At 42.9% G+C, this 12,811-nt stretch overlaps 1 protein-coding gene across 1 annotated transcript in view; it reads right to left on the minus strand.

Annotated features, from left to right (window-relative positions):
• ralgps1 (Ral GEF with PH domain and SH3 binding motif 1) overlaps positions 1 to 12,811 on the minus strand; it is a 148,224-nt gene that overhangs the window by 2,006 nt on the left and 133,407 nt on the right. Inside the window, exons 13-19 of the mRNA XM_067393908.1 lie at positions 9,058 to 9,184; positions 8,414 to 8,568; positions 8,056 to 8,104; positions 7,790 to 7,870; positions 7,451 to 7,556; positions 6,187 to 6,279; positions 5,658 to 5,763 (exon numbers count right to left, since the gene is read on the minus strand). Of these exons, the coding sequence (XP_067250009.1) occupies positions 5,658 to 5,763; positions 6,187 to 6,279; positions 7,451 to 7,556; positions 7,790 to 7,870; positions 8,056 to 8,104; positions 8,414 to 8,568; positions 9,058 to 9,184 (717 nt within the window). The remainder of the gene's footprint in view (positions 1 to 5,657; positions 5,764 to 6,186; positions 6,280 to 7,450; positions 7,557 to 7,789; positions 7,871 to 8,055; positions 8,105 to 8,413; positions 8,569 to 9,057; positions 9,185 to 12,811) is intronic.

Genomic DNA, 12,811 nt, shown 5'->3' on the forward strand with positions numbered 1-12,811 from the left:
ACAAAGAGCTGATCTGACTGTCTGAAAGACTACGATCGCTCTATGTAGGTCCTCAATGCCCTGACAGGGCAGAGTAACTCCAGCCCTTGCTCTTCCGTTGAAGGGGGCAGAGCAGAGAGCGAGATGACCTGAGCTCTAAACGGCGTTGAGAGCACCTTAGGGACGTAGCCATGCCTGGGTTTCAGAACGACCTTAGAGTCTCCAGGCCCGAATTCGAGGCATGCAGGGCTCACAGAGAGGGCCTGCAAATCGCCAACACGCTTAACCGAGGCCAGTGCTAACAGCAAGGCGGTTTTTAGCGTCAATGGCCTGAGGTCGACTGAGCCCATTGGTTCAAATGGGGCTCCTTTTAAGGCCCTGAGGACCAAAGACAGGTCCCAGGAGGGAACGGTGAGGGGGCGAGGAGGATTCAATCGCCTAGCGCCCCTCAGGAAACGGATGACAAGTCCGTTTCGTCCCACTGATTGGCCAGCAATAGGAGCATGGAACGCTGCAATGGCTGCTACGTAAACCTTGAGCGTGGAAGGGGTGCGCCCCATTTCCAAGCGTTCTTGGAGGAAAGACAGTATAGAAGATACGTCACTCTCCATTGGGTCTATGTTGCGTGACGAACACCAGTCAGCAAAGACCGACCATTTCTGGTCGTAGAGGCGTCTCGTGGACGGCGCTCTAGCCTGAGAAATGGTATTTAGGACGTCCCTGGGGAGGTTAGTAGGCTCCCATCGAGGGACCAGAGGTGCAGAGCCCAGAGCTCCGGCTGTGGGTGCCAGATTGCCCTGTTCGCCTGAGAGAGGAGGTCCCGTCTCAGGGGGATCGGCCACGGGGCTCTCAGAGAGAGCTTGAACAGCTCCGAGGACCAAATCTGGTTCCTCCAGAGCGGGGCCACTAGAAGGACTCTGTGTTGGTCTTCTCTGATGCGCCTGATGACCTGAGGGATCAGGGCGATCGGAGGAAAAGCGTAAAGGAGCGTGCTGGGCCATGAATGGGCCAGAGCGTCGACCTCCTTCGAGAAAAATGTTGGGCAATGAGAGTTGTCTTCTGAGGCGAAGAGGTCTATCTTTGCCTTCCCGAAGAGCTCCCAAATCCTGAGGACAACCTGGGGATGGAGCGTCCACTCGTCGGAGGGGACGTTGCTCCGTGACAGCATATCTGCACCCAGATTGTTCCTGCCAGGAACATGAGTCGCTCTGAGCGACTGAAGCCTCGGAAGAGCCCATTCCAGTAGACGTTTCGCCAGAGCGCATAAGCGGCTGGACGAGAGACCGCCCTGGTGGTTTAAATATGACACCACTGTCATACTGTCCGATTGGACTAGAATGTGACGCCCTGTCAAATGAGCCTGAAAGAACTGAAGGGCCTTCATCACTGCTAGATGTGCGCAAGGATCTGTTTCAGTGTCAGCATTTTGAACTTCCGTCTCATGAGGGAATGATTCAAAAGTCTGAGATCCAGGATGGGTCTGAGACCACCATCTTTCTTGGGGACCAGAAAATAGCGGCTGTAGAAGCCTGACTCGCTTTCCGCGGGGGGAACTATTTCCACAGCTCCTTTTCTTAGCAACGTCATGACTTCGGCTCGGAGGACATGGGCGTCGTCCGGATTGACCAAAGTTTGAAGCACCCCGCCGAAGCGAGGGGGGCGGCGTGCAAACTGGAGCGAGTAACCCTGAGTTACGATCCCCATGACCCAATCTGACACATCGGGGATGGCCTGCCAAGCCTCGGCCCGAGTGGCAAGGGGTTGAATGATATCGTGTGACAGACCGCCGCTGAGGGGGTTGTACACCGAGAGTAGCGGAAGAGGAAATTTGCTCTCTTTTAGATGATATAAAAATTTGTTTGCCGTGAAAACGGCGTATGGAGTGGGCGCAACAGTTGTGGGCCCAGTTGTCACTTGAAACATGTTTCCCACGCCCGGATTTAAACGAGGCGGAGGGGAAAATGTTCGTGGGAGCTTTTGGGGTGGTCCGGTCGCGACGGGACGATTCCCCATCCTCTTCCTTCCTGGCAGATCAGGATGACTTCGGAGGCACCGGGTCCAGCACAATCTTGGGCCGGGGTCCCTGGCGTCTCGGGAAGGGATGGCGCTTGGCAGAGCGCGAGCGCTGGCGTTGCTCCTTAGGTGGCGCTGACTGCGGTGCTGCAGGTGGAGCGGGCTTGTGCTGCTGAGCCGACGCAGTCCTGGGGCGGCTGGAAGCAGAGCTGGAGCGCTTGGGCAGGAAATGTCTCATGGCCTGAGACGATTTCTGTGCCGCTGTGAAGCGTTCAGTGAAGCCATCCACTGCAGGGCCGAAGAGACCAGAGGGAGAGACCGGGGCGTCTAAGAAGGCCGTCTTGTCATTGTCCTTGATCTCCGTCAAGTTAAGCCACAGGTGGCGCTCCAACACTACCAGGCTGGCCATGGAACGGCCGATGGCCTGAGCCGTAGCCTTCGTGGCTCGCAGGGCAAGGTCAGTAGCGCTGCGAAGGTCCTTGAAAGCCGGCGCGTCAATCCCAGACTCGTCCAGAGAGCGGAGGAGTTTGGCCTGGAAGACTTGGAATATGGCCATGGAGTGTAGCGCAGAAGCGGCCTGTCTTGCCGAAGTGTAAGCTCGACCAGCTAAGGTGGAAGTAGTCCGGCAGGGCTTGGAAGGGAGTGACCTCTTAGCTTCCCATCCCACAGCCGCGGGAGGGCAGAGGTGAGCAGCCACTGCTTCGTCAAGGGGTGGCAGGTGCTCGTATCCCTTTTCCTCGGCGCCGTCGACGGCAGTGAGGGCGGAGCGGTGCGTGGTATGAAGGCGGGCGGAGTATGGAGCGCGCCACGACTTCGTCAGCTCCTCGTGGACCTCGGGAAAAAAGGGCGCTGCTCGCTGGCGAGGGGCTTGGCGGCGGCCAGGCAGGAACCACTCGTCAAGGCGACTGTGCGACGGCTCCTCAGGTGGGGCCCAGTCGAGGTCCAGCTCTTCTACGGCTCTGGATAGGATGCGGAAAAGCTCGGCATCCATGCCCTGGCCATGTTCAATGGGCTCCAAGGGAGGCGGGGGGGCGGGATCGTCCGATTCGCCAGCCCACACTTCTGCTTCGGAAGCCGCAAGAGACATGGAGTCGTCCTGCTCGTCGTCTGTTCCACCGAATGAGACGAGGTCACTCGCTTCCGCAGAGGGACGCTGCTCAGGCCGAGAGAACAGGACGGGAGAGGGTTCCCTCGGAGGAGAGGGCGAGGCACGCGGGAGCTGGGCCGGCGTGAGCTCGCCTATCTCCTGGCGCTGGGTCGCTCTGCCCCGCTGTCTCTTCCTAGCCGGCTCGCGGGAGGAAGGAGACGGGAGGGCGCGAGCGGCGAGATCACCCTCTGTGAAGAAGGCGACCCGCGAGCGCAGGGAACTGAGACTCATGCACTCGCAGTGCGGGCATGAGTCCCCAGCGAGCGCGCCGTCTGCATGGGGCTTGCCCAGGCAAGCGACGCACTCGCTGTGACCATCACCGTCGTGCAGGGGGGCCCTGCACGTGCCACACGAGTGGCGGGGCATCTGAGAAGACGCCGTTGCTGTGAAAACGGCACTTGGGTGGCTCTTTTAGAGCGGCGAGGGCCACGGAAGCTCTAGAAGCGGTGAAAACCGCTGAAATACGCTCTTTTAGAGCGGCGTTAAGCCGCGGTGAAGCTCTCAAGACGGCGCGCCGGATGGCGGCAGGGGACACACAGGAAGCGGCCGGGAGCGGGAAGCGGGAGGCGGCGACGGCGCTGACGCTGCAGTCGGAGAGGGCGCCGACGCTGTCCTCAGTCCGGCGAGTCCAGGCGAGACCGCTGCGGGAGCCTCTTCAGACGGCGGCGAGAGCAGTCAGGAAGGCGGCGAGCTTCTCGGCTTCAGGCGGAGATCAGCGAGGAGATGATGAGGTCGTCGCTGAAGGAGAAAACACTGAAATCCTATGGCGAAACGCCTGCTTATATAGCCCTTAACCCCGCCCATTTCGGCGGGAATATTCGCGCGCTTTGTCGCCATAGGCCGCGCAGCTATGCCGCGCCGTCATTGGTTCAACAACTTGTCTATGAGTGAACCAATGACGGTGCAGTTACACTGCGTTATTGAAAAAGGCTTCAGCAGCGGGGAAAAAGGGAGACCTTTCCCCATACGCAGTACGAGTGAAGTATCGAAAGGGAAACACAGTTATGTCAAAATGCCCGTCTTGGCGTATATTCGCGTTGGTTATGGGAACGTGTAATGGCACGTTTTGTCTCCGTCCATTAGGTCTTAGTAACATCAGCCTTTAAAACATGCTACTGTCTACTATTGGCTGTTTGTATTATATATAATAATCAAACAACAAAAGAAAAGCTTTAATAAGGATTAATCTATATTTAATATATACAGTTATGACTATGCAGAGTTATTTTATATTTGATTATTCAATTTCTGTGGCACTTTTACTTACTAGTAGACCTAACGTTACCTGAAAAAATATATAGCATTGTTTTATTTGTATCTTTATTTTTTGGTATCGAGTATTGTGCACTTTTGGTGGTATAGGTGCAGACTACTAGATTTTTAGTATCTTGACATCCCTAATTGTTACTAAAAAATGTAAAGTATGTTTTTAAAAGCTATAAAAGGCTAAACTATTCCATGTTTGACTCGTATTTAAATTTTTTAAAAGAGTTTCCTTCCTATTGTCTATCCGGTCAAGGTTTATAGGGATTTTAAGAAGTTAGAGATGTTGCTTGGCACAAACTTAATCAGAACATTTTACTCTTTGTTTAAACAGCAAAGAGTTCAGTGACAAAACAGCTGATAAAAAATCATGCTCATTTTGTTGAAAGTCAGGATCACCTTTAGAGGATATTCCAGTTTTCTTTAATTCCTGAACCTACCAACAATGAGGAATTAAAGGAGATCTGTCACCTCTCTGCTGCATACAATGCAATCCAACAAGTTCAAGTACTCCAAAAGGTTTTTACAGCAATTCACACCTTCAATGGTGGAGTGGCATAACATTTCAGCACTCACACTTGATGACAAATAAAGGGTTATTAGTTCACCCAAAAATGAAATTTGTCATTACTTACCCTCATGTCATCCCAAACACATAAGACCTTTGTTCAAAAATATCCTAATTTGTGTTCCGAAGACAAACAAAGGTCTTACGGGTGTGGAACAACATGAGTCATTAAGGACATAACATTCTTTTTTGGGCGTACTAACCCTTTAATCCCAAAACAACACAAAGGTTTTCTGATTGTGAAACATCACAAGAAAGTCGAGTCTATTGTCTATATGCTTCAGAGAAGCTCTTCATTACAGCAATCAATTATCTCAATGAGAAAACAGCTGAAGCTGCGTAGATACACAAGCTCAGTTGATTTAAACTCACTTAAACTAATGTAAGAATGTTTAAAAGATTCAATGAATGAATGAATATGAAATTTAAATGAACAATGTTTAAATTATTTTGATGGCCTTCATAATCATCATGTCTAAACATTAATGGAACTTCATGAAAAAGTATAAAGTACAAAAGCACTTAACCACATTTCGACTAACATTTGCATGTAGTATGAAGCAAATTAATAAAAAAATAGCTATAAATACAGTTAACTAGTTTGTGTAATAAGTTTCACAGCATGAAACGTTATATTTTGATTCACAAGTATTAAATGTTCATTCATGACTAAAAGAATAACAGTACCTCTTTCAGGATCAGTGAGCTGGAAAATATTTGGATGTTCTGGGTTTTCTGGCAGCACCACAATCCAACCTGTCAGCGTGATCTTTTTACATGGCCTGGATTTGTACTTAAGAAAAATGCCGCAATTACAAAGAGCACAAGATAAGAAATTTATTTTAATGTAAACTTGATAGAGTGCTGCCTGTATGACAAAAGAACCCGCTGGTTCCTTTGAGATTCTCCTATAGGGTTTTATAATGGGGTTTTTCGATTTATGAGTAAAATAAAGCCTGTGGTAAACATAACTTGATGATACTTTGACATTTTGTTTAACAATGTACACTGCACACATTCATCTACCATTGGTCGGGTCAAACAGTCCCTCCCCAAATTAATTAAGTCAGTTTGGTCAAAAAAATTAAATTGGTCAAAATAATAGGATGCATATTAATTATTTGACAATGTAAAGTCTAAATAATGGCTTAGATGCCACGTCATAAATAAAGCTCTTTGTTTTCTCACTGAATTGAGGGAATAATTCATCACTTACATGTCTTCGCTCATTTGCTCTTAGAGCTTTAGAACCAAAATAGATGAGAATGGAGCCGGATAGGACAATCCAGTAACGCTTCCAGGATGAGAGCTGGCGTAAGGAAAACGAGAGTGCAAATCAACTTAAGAGACAGAATAAGTGCTCTTCTCTAATAACTCTAACAGACATGGCTATTTTATTGACAGTATATCCATTAATTTACTAATATCCAATGCAGTCCCTTTGAAACATTATGGGGCCCTTTGTAATATTATAAAAAAATAAAAAAATTCACATTTTACAATTACTTTTCTATTTTAATGTATTTTAAATTGTAATTTAGTCCTGTGATGGCAAAGCTAAATTTTCAGCATTATTAGTCCAGTCCTCAGTGTCACATGATCCTTCAGAAATCATTCTGATTTGCTGATTTGGTGCTCAAGATACATTTATTATTATCAATGTTGAAAACAATATTCTTGTGGACACCGTGATACTTTTTTTTTTTTTTTTCTCAGAATTCTTTGATGAATAGAACATTCAAAAGAACAGCATTTACAAGGTAAAAGTCTTTACTGTCACTTTTGATCAATTTAATGCATCCTTGCTGAATCAAAGTACTAAGTTGTGCACTTGAACACAAAATCAGACAAATGACTGGATAGTCTACCTAAAGATATATGGTAAAAGTAGATGTACCAGTGTGAAATAACCTTTTACATTATCTTCAACAAGGTTTTAAAGTATTTACTGTAATCAGGATTCAATCAGGTTTATTCAGTGTTGACAGAACATTCCGTTCAAAAATAAAAGACATTTGGGCAACACCTTACCCACCCACGCACACACACACACACGCACACACACACACACACACACACACACACACACACACACACACACACACACACACACACACACACACACACACACACACACACACACACACACACACACACACACAAAAGAAATATGCCAGCTAACCAACTGTCATAGTAATGTGCATGTTACAGAGTTTGACAAGGTTAAGGTAGATAAGGATCTCCAAAATTCTCATTAGTAGAGGGTAAAAACACATTATGATGAATTCTACAATTTCATATTTTATCTGACAATAAACATACCTTTACACAAATGAGTGATGTATAAATAAATCAAAGTCATGTCTAATCTAATAGATTCAACCATGTTAACTTAATGGTTATAATTGGAGTATGGGATAAAAATACCTGGCCATATTTAACGTTTGAAATTTTACAGATAAATTTGACTGCATACTTACAGTTGGTTTTTTACCCTCCTTCATCAGTGTCTTTCTCCGCAGGGGCCCTTCAATGGTTATGCTGCTCAGAGAACTGCATTCATAGCTGGATACGGACCCTGGGGTGCTGATGAGGAAGTAAGAGGATCAGATTTATCTCATGTTACGCTAAAACATAAAGATCAACACATACCACAGCAGAACAACTGAAGTATGTGATGAGGATATGCAAATCAATTGGAAAACAAAGGTAGTTGTACACAAGAAAGACACATTCTATTTGAATATATATTAAAAATAAATAAATAATTGAGTTATGTGCTGTATGGACACACAAATAACAACTATTAGGTTTCCTACCTATAAATATAACTTCTGCTTCTAGGAGAGTTACAGATTGGGACTCGCCAGTTTGGACCAAGTGTTGCATACATACGGCCTCTGAAAGTGATCAGCAGGATTCATTTATATGTATAAAGGAAATAGTCACATATAAATAACAAACATGTTGACAGCTGTCATTCTGTGTGGTGTTCTTTAAGAAAGAAAAAGGACAAAATACACACATACACACAAACGCACACACGCACACACACACACCAAAAAGCAGAAAAACAACACCTTACCTCTCAACAGTATTTGATAATTCATCACTAAAAGAGCTCTCTCTACTGCCTGCAGAGGGACAAAGAAAAGATGAAGGTCAATTACTATCTTTTTTTTTTTTTTCTTAAAATAAATGAATGAAAGGTGACAAGTCTAGAAATAAATTAATGTTGAGTTTGCAAAAGGCAATAAACCACTGCACAAAATCTTGAACACTACTCCCATCTAGTGTTGAAAATTGAAAGACAGTCTCAGCAGTAATATTTGATTGTGGTTGTGTTAGAACAATCTTAAATTAGGACACGGAAATCCTCGCACTAATTCTGTGTTAGTGGGACAGAGACTAAGATTGTGTACAATAGGAATAAACTGCAGTACCCAGTGAGATGCCGTTGGTAAATACTGAATCATGCGTGTGGTTTCTGACAGGACTGTGAGACTCTAAGAAGCTGTCATCCAGTAGGTGTCGAGCCTTTTCTTTTGCAGGGAATGTCGCACTTTTACTCTCCACTACACCAAACTGGCACATCATACTGTGACGAGACGAGTGAAGTGAAACACAGAGAGAGGCAGTCAGATTAATAAATGCGTTCCCTTGTAAAAAAGTTGTGCAATAGTTGCACTGAATGTGTACTTGCAGATAATATAGGCCAAATACTAATGAAATAAATGGTCACTTAAGTGTACTTGAAGAGAGTACACTTTTATGACTGTGTTTCTTAATACCTTTAAAAAGTGCACTTTGTAAAAATATCAATTTAAAAGTTTTACTTTAAAGTACTTTTAAATCATTGTTGTACTCTTTTGTAATTCTTTAAAGAAGTACACTTGACTAATGTACTAAAACACATGCAAAGTACTTTATAATTTTAAGTGTGTTATTTGATATTAAGTTAACATAATTAAAAACACTAATACAATAAAACATGTGTAATTACAAATATATTTAAATAATTGAGTTTCAATTTTACTTCTTGTGTTGTGATTGGTGACCTTTTCTTATAATGTACTGTGATACTTACTTATTCCCCAGACTGTGGCTCTTTCTGTGTCGAGCAGGGGGTGGCGTTGGGAGGTGGGCAACCACTGATGTATCAGGACAGGTCGGCCGTCGGTTATACCTCACTGACATGGACACTTCTGAGGGTCCTGTACACACACAAGCATGCATACGCACACACATTGGGTTTTCATGTTTTATAGAGACTTTCCATAGGCATAATTATTTTTATACTGGACAATCTGTATATTATTTCCCCTGACCCTGACCCTAATCCTACTCCTAAACCTACCTATCACAGAAAACTTTCTACATTTTCAAAAAACATAATATAGTGTGATTTTTAAGCTGTTTTCCTCATGGGGACCAAAATGTAATCACAAGATAAAAGATTTCTGGTATTGCCATCCTTGTGTTAGTCTCAGCTTCTACAGTGACTACAGTGGTTCAACCTTAATGTTATGAAGCGACGAGAATACTTTTTGTGTGCCAAAAAAAGCGAACAAAGCCTAGTTTACTGAAATCACGTGACTTTGGCAGTTTGATACACGCTCCGAACCACTGATTTGAAACAAAAGATTTGTAAAGTTTCGGATGTAGTCACATGAACTGTTTTAAATATGTCTTAGCTGTTTGAAATATGTAGTAGCTTTCTGGGCATCTGAAAGTGTTCATTATCATGCTGGCAATAGAGGCCTCACTGAGCCACCGAACTTTATCAAAAATATCTTAATTTGTGTTCTGAAGATGAATGAAGGTCTTACGGATGTGAAATGACATGAGGGTGAGTAATTAATGACAAAATTTTCAAAAACATTTTTGGGTGAACTAACCCTTTAACAGTCCGTCTGGAAACAAATGCCATGACGCCAAACCCCCTTGTGGAAGAAGAAAGCCTTTGTGTTTACAACTGTGACAATTAGCACTTATCAGGATCAAACACTGTGTTTTAAAAAGTATGTTAAAAGTGCCCTAGAGGTGCCTTTTGAAATGTAATATAAGTCTAAGGTGTCCCCTGAATGTGTCTGTGAAGTTTCAGCTTTTTTACTCATTTTTTTAACTGCCTATTTTGAGCCATTATTACATATGCACCGATTAAGCGTGCGGCCCCTTTAAATCTCCCGCTCCCCCGCCCCCGCGGTGTTAACTGCCTTAAACAGCAAACACAAAGTTCACACATCTAATATAACCCTCAAAATGGATCTTTACAAAGTGTTCATCATGCATGTATCGATTCCTGTGAGTATAGTATTTATTTGGATGTTTATATTTATGAATGAGTTTGAGGCTGTGCTCCGTGGCTAACGGCTAATGCTACACTGTTGGAGAGATTTATAAAGAATGAAGTTGTGTTTATGAATTATACAGACTGCAAGTGTTAAAAAAAAAATGAAAAAAGCGACGGCTTTCTTGTCTCCGTGAATACAGTAATAAACGATGGTAACTTTAACCACATTTAACAGTGCATTAGCAACATGCTAACGAAACATTTAGAAAGACAATTTACAAATATCACTAAAAATATCATGATATCATGGATCATATCAGTTATTATTGCTCCATCTGCCATTTTTCGCTGTTGTTCTTGCTTGCTTACCTAGTCTGTTGATTCAGCTGTACACAGATCCAGACGTTCTGCCCTTGTGTAATGCATTGAACATGGGCTGGCATATGCAAATATTGGGGTGTACACCCCGACTGTTACGTAACAGTCGGTGTTATGTTGAGATTCGCCTGTTCTTCAGAGGTCGTTTAAACAAATGAGATTTACATAAGAAGGAGGAAACAATGGTGTTTGAGACTCACTGTATGTCATTTCCATGTACTGAACTCTTGTTATTCAACTATGCCGAGGTAAATTCAATTTTTGAATCTAGGGCACCTTTAAGTTTGCGGCTCCATTGTTGCAGTAAACTTGCACAATGCTCTTGAATTAATTAGATGCACGCTGGACTGTTATTGAAGGGACATCGACTTTACATTTTTATGCCCTTAAAGCGGACGCGGAACAAAACAAACTGTGATTGGTTGTGTTACATGTCAGTCAAACATCCTCTTGGGTGGTCCCTGGCCAATGAAAGATGTTCTACCTCAGTCTGAAGGTCTGGCTACGTGAGACTATCCTTGTGGGGGGACATTTTTTTCCTCATAACAAATAGGGAATACCTGAACACTCCACACACACACCACACACACACACACAGAGTGTGTACACAAACACGCATACTGCCTCCATATAAAGGTCTTAAAGATGCTTGTTAAAACTGTTACATTGAAGCTACTTTGAAGCATAGATTGCTAGATTGATTTAAGCTGCATTTGTAAAGCCCATTCCTGTTCTGTTCAAAACAAACAACCATAAAATGCTTACTAGGCACCTATTAAAGCCACATGTGGATAATAAGAAAAGCTCTGGCTCTCAGAAAGCTAACAGGATTAAACCATTCGAAAACAGTCCTATAGTTTAACTGCAGCAAAGTTAGGCATCATGTCAAAGAGGATGGCTCAGTTTCTCAAACCAGCCACAGCTTTACCAACCTGGTAAACAAGAATGCCACTCTAAAGTAGCAAAAATAAGTGGACAGCCAGTGAAAATGTTCCCTGCAGTCATGTTTATAGGCTTTTTTCCACAGTAAAATCAAACCAGAGGGGGATGTGTGGCAATGTTGTAAATGGCTTTTGAGTATTAGGAGTATTATGTTAATCATGAAATTCCCTACTGTCTTTTATAGTAGGTTAATAGGTCCCATAATGGGTAAGAAGAGCCCTTACCTAAATGAAAACAGGCTTTCTTCCCAACTAACAATCGGAAGTGACTAGCTAAGTGATGCCAGTAGAGATTATGTCATTAGAGGCCTTTCAAACACTAGATATCTAGGCCAGGAAAATATTTGGTTCACAGAGACTTCTCAAGAGTGGTAATGGACGATAATACCAGCAGGAACCCTGTGAAATGTAGCAAATGATATTTACATATTTAACAGAAAGAATGCAATGTTCGGTGACAAAAAATAAAAAATAAACACATTGATCAAGATGCTTTAAATTGATTTAATTATCTTAAACCTCAAAACATTCTATTTTCATCCAACTTCAATGTTTTATTCAATGGGACATTAGTTGTTTGAATGCATGTAAAATTAAATAAAGTTATCTAAATAATCAGATCAAAACTAATCTCAAATTAATTTTTTAAATATTAACATTTTTAGTATATGATGCATTCAGTTTATTGGGTTTGGGTCCCGATTACCCTGTCAGGGGCTATTTTGTGATAATGACCAACTGACTGCACACTATGCCTCAATTAACTGACCAGATATGTACTCATTAAAATAACTTTAATATATAATATAATATAAAATTAAAATAAAACATCTCAAATAATGCATTTTAGTATAAAATGCATCTTGGAAACATTGCATGCTTAGTTTTAGAAACACTTTCAAGCTGTATACTGTAACAAAAAAGTTGAACGAGTGAATGAGTTTATGTAGAATAATCAAAATTAATTAAACTTGACACCCCTACCTTGATTTTTACAACTCTTAGTTAATAAAAACAAAACAATGATGCCATCATTCAACTTGAGACAAAACAAACATTTTAGATAGAGAGAGAGAGCGAAAAAAAAAAAAAAGATATTCTTTCCATATCCAATCTCTAGATGTCTCAATGAGTTTGTCCAGTTCTGCCACAGCTGTTACAACCATAACATACTCAATGTAATTTGATTTCCCACTCAAATATCTGGTAGTTAGAAATAGGAAACATCC

This window comes from Chanodichthys erythropterus, chromosome 9, assembly GCF_024489055.1.
Source record: "Chanodichthys erythropterus isolate Z2021 chromosome 9, ASM2448905v1, whole genome shotgun sequence".
NCBI lineage: Eukaryota > Metazoa > Chordata > Actinopteri > Cypriniformes > Xenocyprididae > Chanodichthys > Chanodichthys erythropterus.